The 13,102-nt window shown below is 47.2% G+C and overlaps 1 protein-coding gene across 2 annotated transcripts in view; it reads left to right on the top strand.

The window, feature by feature from the left end:
- Positions 1-9,583: 9,583 nt before the first annotated feature.
- Positions 9,584-13,102, top strand: part of Nup85 (nucleoporin 85kDa) — a 20,671-nt gene continuing 17,152 nt past the window's right edge. For both annotated transcript variants that reach the window (XM_013038090.1, XM_013038091.1), the window contains exons 1-2: positions 9,584-9,673; positions 12,644-12,737. In XM_013038090.1, coding sequence (XP_012893544.1) covers positions 9,641-9,673; positions 12,644-12,737 — 127 coding nt within the window. In that variant the 5' untranslated portion in view covers positions 9,584-9,640. The remainder of the gene's footprint in view (positions 9,674-12,643; positions 12,738-13,102) is intronic.

Below are 13,102 nucleotides of genomic sequence, written 5' to 3'. Positions count from 1 at the left end.
CCTGGGTTCAATTCCTCAGCACCACATAAGCAGAAAAAAAAAAAGCCAGAAGTGGTGCTGTGGCTCAAGTGGTAGAGTGCTAGCCTTGAGCTGAAGAGCTAAGGGACAGCGCCCAGGCCCAGAGTTCAGGCCCCATGACCAGACCCCTCCCCCCCCCAAAAAAAAGAATAGTACACCAGTATCTGGGCTCACTCATGTAATCCTAGCTTCTCAGGAGGCTGAGATCTGAGGATTGAGATTCCAGGCCTGCCTGAGCAGGAAAGTCTATGAGACTATTATCTCCAACTAACCACCAGAAAACTGGAAGTGGCATTGTGGCTCAAGTGGTAGAGCACTGAAGAGCTCAGAGACAACACCCAGGCCTAGAGTTCAAGCCCCATGACCACCAAAAAAAAAAAGAAAAGAAAAAAACAGAGTGCTAGCCTTGAGCAAAAGAAACCCAGAGACAGTGCCCAGGCCCTGAGTTCAAGCCCCAGGAATGGCAAAACAATACAAACAAAAAAAGATATTTATGATGTCCCAAGTTCAAGTCCTAGTACTTGCACACACAAAAAAGGAAGAAACAACCAGAACCAACAATTGTCAGACAATGGTCATATACTCGGCACTGAGCTCAATTTTTCCTATGTAAACCCTTAAGTGGGCACCAGTAGGCTCATGCCTATAATCCTAGCTACTCAGGAGGCTGAAGAACATGGGTCATTTTTGTTGTCACAGCATCCTTTCCCAACTTCATAGTATTTCAAAATCTGTCAAAGATGATAGAAGTGAAGGTGTGGCTCAAGTGATAGAGCATAATAAGCCTTGAGGGGGAAAAGCCAAGAGCAAATACAAGGCCCTGAGTTCAAGCCCAGTATAGTCTTACGCAAAAAGTCACACACACAAAAAAATTACCTAATATTAAATTTCCTGCTGGGTGCTGGTGCTCACACCTGTAATCCTAACTACTCAGGAGGCTGAGATCTGAGGATCATGGTTCAAAGCCAGGCAGGAAAGTCCATGACACCCTTTTTTTTTTTTGGGGGGGGTCCGGTCGTGGGGCCTGAACTCTGGGCTGGGCGCTGTTCCTCAGCTCTTCAGCTCAAAGCTAGCACTGTACCACTTGGGCCACAGCGCCACTTCCAGCTTTTTTCTTATGTGGTGCTGAGGAGTTGAACCCAGGGCCTTGGGCATGCAAGGCAAGTGCTCTACCACTGAGCCACCTTCCCAGCCCCTCCATGAAACTCTTATCTCCAATAAACCACTAGAAAACTGGAAGTGGTACTGTGGCTCAAGTGGTAGAGTGCTTGCCTTGTGCTGAAGAGGTGAAGGACAGCGCCCAGGCCCAGAGTTCAAGCACCATGACTGACAAAAACAAAATCCCTTCATTAATAACTGAACATAATCCACAGATCTAATGCAATATACATCAAAACCCCAATGTTAGTCTTCACAGAAAAAGAAATCAATCCCAAAATTCATGTGGAAATATAAAAGACCCTGAATAGCAAAAGTAATCCTAAGCAGAAACAATGGACGTATCATAATAACATATTTCTAATTAGACTACAGAGCCATAGTAACAAAACCAATATGAGAACAGGGTGCCAGTGGCTCAGTCCTATAATCTAATTAGTCAGGATGCTGAGAACTGAGGACTGTAGATTAAAGCAAGCTCAGGCAGGAAAGTCCAAACTTTTCTTTTTTTGTCGATTGTGGGGCTTGAACTCAGGCCCTGGGCACTTTCAGCTCTCCAGCTCAAGGCAAGTGCTCTACCATTTGAGCCACAGCACCACTTCTGGTTTTCTGAGTGGTTTATTGGAGATAAGAGTCGCACCGACTGTCCTTGCTCAGGCTGGCTTTGAACTGCAATCCTCAAACCTCAGCATCCTGAGTAGTTAGTATTATAGGTATTATAGGCGTGAGCTACTGACATCCATCTGGCTTTCTTTCTTGTCAGTCCCTGAGCTTCTTTTTGCTCAAGGCTAGCATTCTACCACTTGCACCACAGTGCCACTTCCAGCTTTTTCTGTGTATGTGGTACTGGGGACTCAAACCCAGAGCTTCATGCATGCAAGGCAAGCACTCTACCATTGAACCACATTCCCAGTCCTCCAATCTTATCTTTAAATAACCACCAAAAAACTGGCAGTGAGTTTGAGGCTCAAATCGTAGAATACTAGAGCATTTTTGCTCAAGGACAGTGCTCAGGCCCTGGGTGCTGTCCCTTAGTTTTTCCCTCAAGGCTGGTGCTCTACCACCTGAGCCATAGTGTTACTTCCAGCTTTTTTCTTTTTCTTTTTTTTTTGGGGGTCCGGTCGTGGGGCTTGAACTCTGGGCCTGGGCGCTGTCCCTCAGCTCTTCAGCTCAAGGCTAGCGCTCTACCACTTGAGCCACAGCGCCACTTCCGGCTTTTCTGTTTTTGCTTATGTGGTGCTGAGGAATTGAACTCAGGGCCTCAGGCATGCAAGGCAAGCACTCTACCACTGAGCCACCTTCCCAGCCCCTTTCCAGCTTTTTTCTGGTTAACAGGAAATAGAAGTCTCATGTGCTTTCCAGCCTGGGCTAGCGTTGAACCTCAGATCCCAGCCTGCTGAATAAAGGAATAAGCATGATGGTTGTTATGTAGTAGAAAGTTTTTTGTTTTGTTTTTTTGCTGGTTGTGGGACTTGAACTCAGGGCCTGCACACTGTCCCTGAACTCTTTTGCTCAAGGCTATCACTCTAGTTCTTTGAGCCACAGCTCCACTTCCAGTCTTCTAGTGGATAATTGGAGATTATAAAGTCTCAAAGAAGCCCTGCGCTGGTGGCTTACGCCTGTAATCCTAGCTACTCAGGAGGCTGAGATCTCAGGATCGCGGTTCAAAGCCAGCCTGGGCAGGAGAGACCGTGAGCCTCCGATCTCCAATAAACCACCAGAAAACTGGAAGTGGCACTGTAGCTCAAGTGGTAGAGTGCTCGCCTTGAGCTGAAGAGCTGAGGGACAGTGCCCAGGCCCAGAGTTCAAGCCCCACGGCCGACAAAAAAAATAAAAAATAAAATAAAGTCTCAAAGACTTTCCTGCCTGGGCTGACTTTGAATCAGGATCCTCAGATCTCAGTCTCTTGAGCAGCTAGGAGCCACTGGTACCTGACTAGTGAAAAGTTTTTACTATCAAAGGTGAATTAAAAATTTTGCAGACCAGGCACCAGTGGCTCATTCCTATACTCAGAAAGCTGAGATATGTATATCACCAAGCCAGCTCTGGCAGAAAGTCCAAGAGTTTCTATTACCAATTAGCCAGCAAAATAATAGGCTAGAGTTGTAGATCACATGGTAGAGAGGCCCTTGAGTAAGAAAGCTGAACATGGGCTGGGAAGGTGGCTCAGTGGTAGAGCGCTTGCTTTGCATGCCTGAGGCCCTGGGTTTGATTCCTCAGCACCACATAAGAAAAAAGCCGGAAGTGGCGTTGTGGCTCAAGTGGTAGAGCACTAGCCTTGAGCTGAAGAGCTGAGGGATAGTGTCCAGGCCCAGAGTTCAGGCCCCACAACTGGACCCCAAAAAAAAATTAAAGAAAAAAAAAAAAGAAAGCTGAACATGTAAGCCTTGGGTTCAAGCCCTGGTACTAGAAAAAAACAACAACAGCAACAACTTGATTTGCAATAGAGTAGGAAAGAGCCAGGCATGCTGTTGTATGCTTGCACTCCCAGCTCTTTGGAGGTAGAAGCAGGAGAATCTCAAATTAAAAATCAGCCTTCACTCAAGTGGAAGAGTGTTAGCCTTCAGCTGAAGAGCTGAGGGACAGCGCCCAGTCCCCACGACTGACAAGAAAAAAAAAAAAAAGAAAGTAAAAATCAGCCTTGTCTATACATTAAGTCTTAAGTTCTGAGTGGCCAGGGCTATATACACATAGATAGAGAGAGAGAGAGAGGGAGAGAGAGAGATCTTGTATCATTAAATATATGATATGAGTGAATGAATGGTTGAATAGCTAAATAAATGAGGAAGGGAACAAAGAATCACAGAACCCATTTAGAGTTTTTAATCCTTGCCAAAACCCCTGAGAAATACGTGAGCCAGTTGCTCATTTCCATAATCTGACAATAGAGGTCAAGAATATCTGAGCAGGATACCTGGGCAGGAAAATCTGAGAAATTCTTTTTTTTTTTTGGGTCCGGTCCTGGGGCCTGAACTCTGGGCCTGGGCGCTGTCCCTCAGCTCTTCAGCTCAAGGCTAGCACTCTACCACTTGAGCCACAGTGCCACTTCCGACTTTTTTCTTTTTGCTTATGTGGTGCTGAGGAATTGAACCCAGGGCCTCATGCATGCAAGGCAAGCGCTCTACCACTGAGCCACCTTTCCAGCCCAAAATCTGAGAAATTCTTATCTCTAATTAACCACCAAAAAGCTCAAAGTGGAGCTGTGGCTCAAGTGGTAGAGCACTAGACTTAAGCAAAAAAGTTGAGGGAAACTGCGCACCAGTGGCTCATGCCTATAATCCTAGCGACTCAGGAGGCCAAGACCTGAGGATCACTGTTCAAAACCAGCCCAGGAAGGAAAGTCCTTGAGACTCTTATCTCCAATAAACCACCAGAAAATTGGAAAGGGTGCAGTGACTCAAGTGGTAGAGCACTGCCGTGAGCTAAAGAGCTCAGGGATAGCGCCCAGGCCCAGATTTCAAGCCCCATGACCAACAACAACAACAAAAAAGACAGTATTGGATCTAGCTGGGTGCTAGCAGCTCATGCCTTTAATCCTAGCTACTCAGGAGGCTGAGATATGAGGATCATGGTTCAAAGCCAGCCAGGGCAGGAAAGTCTGTGAGACTAATCTCCAATGAACCATCAGAAAACTAGAAGTGGTGCTGTGGCTCAAGTGGTAGAGCTCTTGCCTTGAGCTGAAGAACTGAGGGACAGAGTCCAGACCCAGAGTTCAAGGCCCATGACCAACAAAAAACAAACACCTAAAGGGTATACGGTGGTAGTGGCTCACATCAGTAATCCCAGCTCCTCAGGAGGCTGGGATCTGAGTATCTTGATTTGAAGCCACGCAGAGCAGACAGATCTCTAACTAACCTTAGCCAAAGTCTGGAAGTAGAGATGTGATTCAAGTGGTATAGTGCCAGTCTTATGTTCAAAGCCAGCCCAGGCAGGAAAATCCTTGAGACTCTTATCTCCAAAAAACCACCAGAAAACTGGAAGTGGCGCTGTGGCTCAAGTGGTAGAGGGCTTACCTTGAGCTGAAGAGCTGAGGGACAGCAACAGACAAACAAACAAACAAACAAAAAACTGAGGGACAGTGCCCAAGTCCGAAATTCAATTTCTGGAACTGGCACAAAACAAGAAAGAAAGAAAGTGGGGGGGGGGAAGGGAGGGAGGGAGGAAGGAAGGAAAAGAAATGAAATAAATAAATTGTAAAATATTAAATTGCTATCAAGTACAAAGCTTATACCCTCAAGTTTCTCTCTCATCTAACAGAGTTCATATGGGTTCTTAAGCTATCTTTGAGTATTGCTGGAGTACTGAATACTGAATTCTTCCATTTTACAGGAAATCTGAAGGCAGAATGGTTCAAATGGTTCCTAGAGCTGATAATTATTATATATATATATTTACTTATAATAATAATAATTTTTTTTTTGTAGTCCTGGGGCTTGAACTCTGGCCTACGCTCTGTGCTCTGTCCCTGAGCCTCTCTCTGCTCAAGGCTAGAGTTATATTACTGGAGCCAGGGTGTCTCTTCTGGCTTTTTCTTTTTTTTTTTTGGGTCCGGTCATGGGGCCTGAACTCTGGGTGCTGTCCCTCAGGTCTTCAGCTCAAGGCTAGCGCTCTACCACTTGAGACACAGCACCACTTCCGGCTCTTTTTTTCTTTTTGCTTATGTGGTGTTGAGGAATCGAACCCAGGGCCTCATGCATGCAAGGCAAGTGCTCTACCACTGAGCCACCTTCCCAGCCCTCTTCTGGCTTTTTCTGAGCAATTTATTGGAGATAGGACTTTCACAGACTTTTCCTGCCTGGGCTGGTTTAAAATTGTAATCCTCAGTTCTCATCCTCTCCTGAGGAGCTAGGACTACAAGTGTGAGCTACCACTGCCCAGCAAGGTTTGTTGACTTATTAATGATAATAACTTATTATTTCTTCCTCCTCCTTTTTCTCTTCCTCCTCTTCTTCTTCCTCATTTGCATCTGTGTGTGCATGTTGATACTGGGGGGCTTGAACTCAGGGCCTGGGCACTGTCCTTTAGCTCTTTTGCTCAAAGGTATTACTATGACTTGAACCACAGCTTCACTTCCAGCTTTTTGTTGGTTAATTGGAGATAAGAGTCTCACAGGGCTGGAAAGGTGTCTCAGTGGTAAAGCGCTTGCCTTGCATGCATGAGGCCCTGAGTTCAATTTCTCAGCACCACATTAGCAAAAAGAAAAAAGCCGGAAGTGGCGCTGTGGCTCAAGTGGTAGAGTGCTAGCCTTGAGCTGAAGACCTCAAGGACATCACCCAGGTCCAGAGTTCAGGCCCCACGACCGGACGCCCCCCCCCCCAAAAAAAAAGCTAGGGCACAAAGTCTGTGAGACTTTTTTTTTGGTCCAGTCATGGGGCCTGAACTCTGGGCCTGGGCGCTGTCCCTCAGCTCTTCAGCTCAAGGCTCATGCTCTGCCACTTGAGCCACGGCGCCACTTCCGGCTTTTTTCTGTTTTCTTATGTGGTACTGAGGAATCGAGCCAGGGCCTCATGCATGCAAGGCAAGTGCTCTACCACTGAGCCACCTTCCCAGCCCCCCCTGGCTAGCTTTGAACCATGATGATCCTCAGCCTTCAGAGTAACTAGGATTGCAGGGTGAGCCTTATTGGTACCTAATACCTACTAATGATGTTGCTGGAGATCATCCTGTGTGTGTGTGTGTGTGTTTGTGTGTATGTACTGGTCTGGGCCTTAAATTCAGGGATGGCCTAGGGACTGTACCTTTTATTGGTGCTAATATTTTGTATAGAACTTGTCATGGGATTACTATGCCTGTAGAGTCCTTCCCAATACTGATAAGTTATTCAGCCTCCACAGTGGTATGACAAATTCAAGTTTCTCTAACTCTACCAATGCCCCATTCCAACAACAACTCTGTCCACAAGATTCAAGCAGGGAACTGGAAGAGAGGCTCCATGACTATGGCTAATTAGAGGGCCTCTTATTTTTCTTTTTTTTTTTTGGGGGGGGGATGTCCGGTGGTAGGGCCTGAACTCTGGGCCTGGGCGCTGTCCCTCAGCTCTTCAGCTCAAGGCTAGCACTCTACCACTTGAGCCACAGCGCCACTTCCAGCTTTTTTCTTTTTGCTTGTGCGGTGCTGAGGAATCGAACCCAGGGCCTCATGCATGCAAGGCAAGTGCTCCATCACTGAACCACCTTCCCAGTCCTCCTTTTTTCTTTTTTGTTGCTTGTGGGGCTTGAATTCTGGGCTTGGGCACTGTCCCAAGCTCTTCAGCTCAATCAAGGTGTCCACTGCTCTATCACTTGAACCACAACACCACTTCCGGTTTTTTTTTTTTTGATTATTCTTAGGACTTTTCCACCTGGAGGACAGAGCAGGGAAACCCAGCTGGAGGTCTTCTTTGTGAAGGATTATACTCTTGGAATAGTTGAGTTTGGCTGCTGGATCTCAAAGGGTGTAGCCCCACCAGACAACAACTTCCTGAAAGAGCTTGTTAGAAATGCAAATACCGGGTCCTACCCTAGACTTAATGGAATTTGAAACTCTGGGGACTAGGCTCAAGAATTTGTGATTTAGAGTTAGCACTCTAGATAATTTTGAAGTTTTTTTTTTTTTTTTGTGCCAGTCCTGGGGTTTGAACTCAGGGCCTGGGTGCTACCCCTGAGCTGTTTTTTCCTTGAGCCATAACTCTACTTCCAGCTTTTCTTGTAGTTAATTGAAGCTAAGAGTCTCTTGAACATCGCTGCCCAAGCTAGTTTTGAACTGAGATCCACAGATTTCAGCCTCCTGAGTAGTTAGGATTACAGGTGTGAGCTACCTGGGCCCACCCAGCAATTCTTAAGTTTAGGGAGAGTGTGAGCAACAGGACTGGAGTAGCTTTTCAGGCTAAGATGGCTTGTCACATTTAGAATTGTACTCCTCAGTTGTTTTTTCTTTTCTTTTAGCTGTTGTTTGGTCTATATCTGGATTTGAACTCAGGACCTTGGGCTTGCTTGGCTGGTATTCCACCACTTGAGTCACACTTTCAAAAAAAATAAAAAAATTAATGAGAGACATTTTAGCAGGGTGGGTCATACCTGTAATCAATCCTAGCTACTCAGGAGGCTGAAATAAAAGAATCAATGTTCAAAGCCAGCCCAGCCCAGACAGGCAAGTCTGTGAGACTTTTTTTTTTTTTTTTTTTGCCAGTTTTGAGGCTTGAACTCAGGGCCAGGGCACTTTCCTTGAATTGTTTTTTGCTCAAGGCTAGCACTCAACCACTTTAGACATAGTACCACTTCTGGCTTTTTCTGCTTATATGGTACTGAGGAATTGAACCCAGGGCCTCATGCATGCTAGGCAAGCGCTCCACCACTAGGCCACATTCCAAGCACCGCCCCCCCCCACACATAAATTTAATATTCATTTACAGTTTTGTTGGGTGTAATAGTGCATACCTAGAATACTAACACTTAGGAGGCTGAGGCCAAATAATCAGATTCTAGGACAGGGCTGGGAATGTGGCTTAGGGTAGAGTTCTTATCCGGCACGAATGAAATGAAGCCCTGAGTTCCATTCCTCAGCACCACATAAAGAGTCGGAAGTGGTGCTGTGGCTCAAGTGGTAGAGTGCTAGAAATTCAGAGACAGTGCCCCGGCCCTGAGTTCACACACACACTCCATATATCTAGGACAGCTGGGACTGCATAGGAAGACCAAATCTAAAACCAAAACAAGTTAAAAGGGTTGTTTGGTCTTTCAGAACGTTTCTATTTACGTGCTATTTGTTACTTAAAAAATTAAGTTCTCTGAACAGCTCTTATTTTTCCACACAGTCGGCCAGGGATTCCCTAATTCGAGTGCTTTGTTCTGTTTTTGCCAGGAGAGATTACAGAACCATCATTTATGCTTAGTGAAGCAAGCCCAGCTGTCTCAATTTCACAACCACACCACCGCGTGTGCTTCCAGTGTTTGGGGGCGGGAGTGATGCACACACAAACAGTAGTGCGACCCGGGTGCAACCACAGCAAGCCAAACACCAGAAAGGGGTAGATCGACACGAGGACAGTGCTGGACCTACAGAGGTCGAGGCTCGGCTGACCTCCGCGCTAGAGGCAGCGCCTCCGATGGCGCAGGCGCAGTCGCACAGCCCCGGCCCGGCCCGCCGGACTGCCCCCGGGAGTGTCTGAGGCCTTTTCCCTGAGTGGCGCGGGGCTGTCCTCAGCACCGCCTGATCGGATGAAAAAGTTCCTGCAAGCACTGATGGCTCCAGAAGCTGTGTTCCCCCTGGCGTGTGTCTGGGCTAGGAAGGAGCCTGGTCTCCGAGGTCGCAGAGGAGCGGTGCTGGCGCAGATGAGAGGCCTCTGCAGTGCGGTGTAAGGTTGGGTCTGCAGGCGCTGCAGAAGGCGCCCTGGCGGGGTCCTCTCTCGCAGCTGACTCTGAGCGGGAACCCCGACTCCGGAGCCTCTGTAGCCCCGCGAGGTGTAGATTTTCCGGGGCGCGGCGCTATGGAGGAGCTTGACGGCGAGCCCACCATCACCGTAAGTGCGCCCCGAACGGACTGGATGCTTTGTCCGAGTTCAAGGACCGCGCGTGCTTCTCACTGCGGGTGCGCCGCGCCCAGCCGGCCGCGTGTGCGCTGGTCTGAGCTCTTCTCAGGCTGGGGCAAAGTTCCGGAGCGGGGGTGGGGATGGGGCGGGGGGTGGGGGGGCACGGCGGGGGCCTCGCTGCCCAGGCCGGAACGCGGCTGCGGCGCTGTGGCCGCCCGGTCTCCGCTCCTGTGTGCACTCGCAGGTCCCGCCCCGGAAGCCCCACTCCATCGCGCCCCTGCCTTGTGTCTCTGCGCCCCTCGATTCTCCTTTAGAACCTTAGAATGGGCTCGGACTAAGAAAAGTGTCCCTCCCCTCACAGCTGCACTAAGAGCCGCCCGCTGCACCGTCAGCCTGGCCTCGGTCTTGGTGCCGTCTGGAGGTGTGTCAGAGCCACTTGCTCCATCCGAGACTTCCTATTCGGTTGCTCTGTATTTAACCCCTCCTCCCCCGTCTTCCTCTCTGAGGTGCCACTGGATTTCCTGGGCTTTAGTTGGGCTTTATCTGCCGTTAGGCCTTGATCTATCGCTCTGGCTGTCTGGAATGTCCTCTTCGCTTTTATATTCTTGTTTTTCAAATGTCTTTCCTGACCTCCTCAGTAAGCCAAATAATTTCCCATAAGTTACTTTCCCTCATGTGTGTGTGTGTGTGTGTTGGGCGATTTTAGAAAGTGGAAATACCTCCAGTTTTAAATTAGAGTTATCAGATTATAAAGCAGTGATAAAATCAAAAGGACAGATTTGGTGAATTTCTGGTTCTGTTTGTAAAAGATCACACGTGGTTGTATAAAGTACACATTACGCTAAAAAAAAACACCAAAAAGTGAAAATGAAGTTACTGTCAAAGCTTACTAGGCAAAAATGACACATGAGACCTTTCTTAAAAGCAGTTAGTAGGGCTGAGAATGTGGCTTAGTGGTAGAGTGCTTGCCTAGCATGCATGAAGCCTTGGATTCGATTCCTCAATATAACATACACAGAAAAAACTGGAAGTGGTTCAAGTGGTAGAGTGCTAGTCTTGAGCAAAAGAAGCTTAAGGATGAGCTGGGCGCTGGTGGCTCACGCCTGTAATCCTAGCTACTCAGGAGGCTGAGATCTGAGGATCGCAGTTCAAAGCCAGCCCGGGCAGGAGAGACCCTTGAGACTCCTATCTCCAACAAACCACCAGAAAACCGGAAGTGGCGCTGTAGCTCAAGTGGTAGAGTGCTCGCCTTGAGCTGAAGAGCTGAAGGACAGCGCCCAGGCCCAGAGTTCAAGCCCCACGACCGACCAAAAAAAAAAAAAAGCTTAAGGACAGGGCCCTGCGTTCAAACCTCAGGACTGGCACACACACAAAAAAAGCAGTTAGTGGGGGTTATCTCCTACGAGGCTCACTTACTGTAAAATGCTAATATTAGGTAATTAAAAGTGAATTGCTTTTCCCTACTCTAACCTTGTTATACTAAAATGAACTTTAAAAGAAAAAGGACAAACTATTAGATATGCCTGATGTTAATAGTTTAAATGGTGCCAGGCCTCTGTCCTTTAGCTTTTTCATTTGAGCCACAGCTCCACTTGATTTTTTTTTTTTGGTGCTTAATTGGAGGTAAGAGTCTCATAGGATTCAGATCTTAGCCTCCTTGAATAGCCAGGATTACAAGTCTGAGCCATCTTGAAGTGAGGTTTGTTTTTCAGAAACTTAAAATATTAGAATCACTACTATCACTTTATCCAGCCACAAGTCATCTCTCTATTCCTTTTTCTACTTATGTAAGAATGTTGATTGGGTTGGCTGGGAATGTGACATAGTGGTACAGTGCTTGCTTAGCATGCATGAAGCCCTGGGTTTGATGCCTCAGTACTTCATAGACAGAAAAAGCCAGGGCCTCATGCATGCAAGGCAAGCACTCTACCACTGAGCCACCTTCCCAGCCCTAGATCATTAAATTCTAATGCAATAATTGTTTGTTTTTTTTTTGGTCCGGTCGTGGGGTCAGTAGTCTCAGCTACATGAATGCATGCATGCACACAATCACCCACATGTAGATTAGGCTCTTTTTTGACCACCTACTGGAGTTTGAACTAAGTGGCTCACTCTTACTCTGGTATTTGAGACTCTTCCTTAGCCCTAGACTAGCACCACCTTCATCACTGTTGATTTCTAGGATGCTATTTGCAAGTTGATGGAAATGAAAAGCCTTTAGTTGTAAGAACACTTTGTTTTCTTTTCTTTCTTTCTTTTTTTTGTCGGTCGTGGGGCTTGAACTCTGGGCCTGGGCACTGTCCTTCAGCTCTTCAGCTCAAGGCAAGCACTCTACCACTTGAGCTACAGCGCCACTTCCGGTTTTCTGGTGGTTTATTGGAGATAGGAGTCTTACGCGGTCTCTCCTGCCCGGGCTGGCTTTGAACCGCGATCCTGAGATCTCAGCCTCCTGAGTAGCTAGGATTACAGGCGTGAGCCACCAGCGCCCGGCTTTTTTTTTTTGTGTGTGTGTGTTGGTCCTGGGGCTTGAACTCCAGGTCTAGATGCTGTCTGTGAGCTTTTTTTGCTCAAAACTGGGCCTCTACCATTTGAGCCACAGCTACACTTCCTTTCTTGTTGTGGTGGTTTTTGTTTTTGCAGAGCCTTGCACATGCTAGGGAGGTGGTCTTCTAATGAGCTAAATCACCAATCCCTATTTCCAGCTTTTTTGGTGGCTAATTGGCAATAAGAGTCTCCTGGACTTGGGCTGGGAAGGTAGCTCAGTGGTAGAGCGCTTGCCTTGCGTGCATGAGGCCCTGGTTTCAATTCCTCAGCACCACATAAGCAGAAAAAAAACAACAACCCGAAGACTCTCCTGGACTTTGCTGCACCCATCTTAGCCTCCTGAGTAGCTAGAATTACACAGGTAAGCCACCACTGCCCTGTTAGTAATAATATGTTCTGTGTCTTATCTTTTACTAGTTGATTCCAGGTATGAATTCTAAGAAGAAGCAAATGTGTTTTGACTGGGGTCCTGGGGAAATGCTGGTGTGTGAAACCACCTTCGACAAAAAAGGTAGTTATTTTTCCCCAAGATTATCTATTTGACACATTTGATTGTTCTTTATTCTCTCAGATTTCATTTGGCTTTGGCACAAATAATTGAATTTACTGGGCTGGGATGGTGGCTCAGTGGTAGAGTGCTTGCCTCGCATGCATGAGGCCCTGGGTTCGATCCCTCAGTACCACATAAGCAGAAAAAGCCGAAAACGGTGCTATGGCTCAAGTGGTAGAGTGCTAGCCTTGAGCTGAAGAGCTCAGGGACAGCGCCCAAGCCCAGAGTTCAGGCCCCATGACTGACCCCCCAAAAGAAAAATTGAATTTACTTTGTAACTTTTTAAAAAAATTTTTTTATTGTAAAGATACTATACAGAGGGTTAC

Source organism: Dipodomys ordii, unplaced genomic scaffold (genome assembly GCF_000151885.1).
Source record: "Dipodomys ordii isolate 6190 unplaced genomic scaffold, Dord_2.0 Scaffold7, whole genome shotgun sequence".
In the NCBI taxonomy this organism is placed as follows: Eukaryota; Metazoa; Chordata; class Mammalia; order Rodentia; family Heteromyidae; genus Dipodomys; species Dipodomys ordii.
The sequence above is the reverse complement of the archived record's forward strand: the minus strand, read 5'-3'. Positions and strand labels throughout refer to the sequence as shown.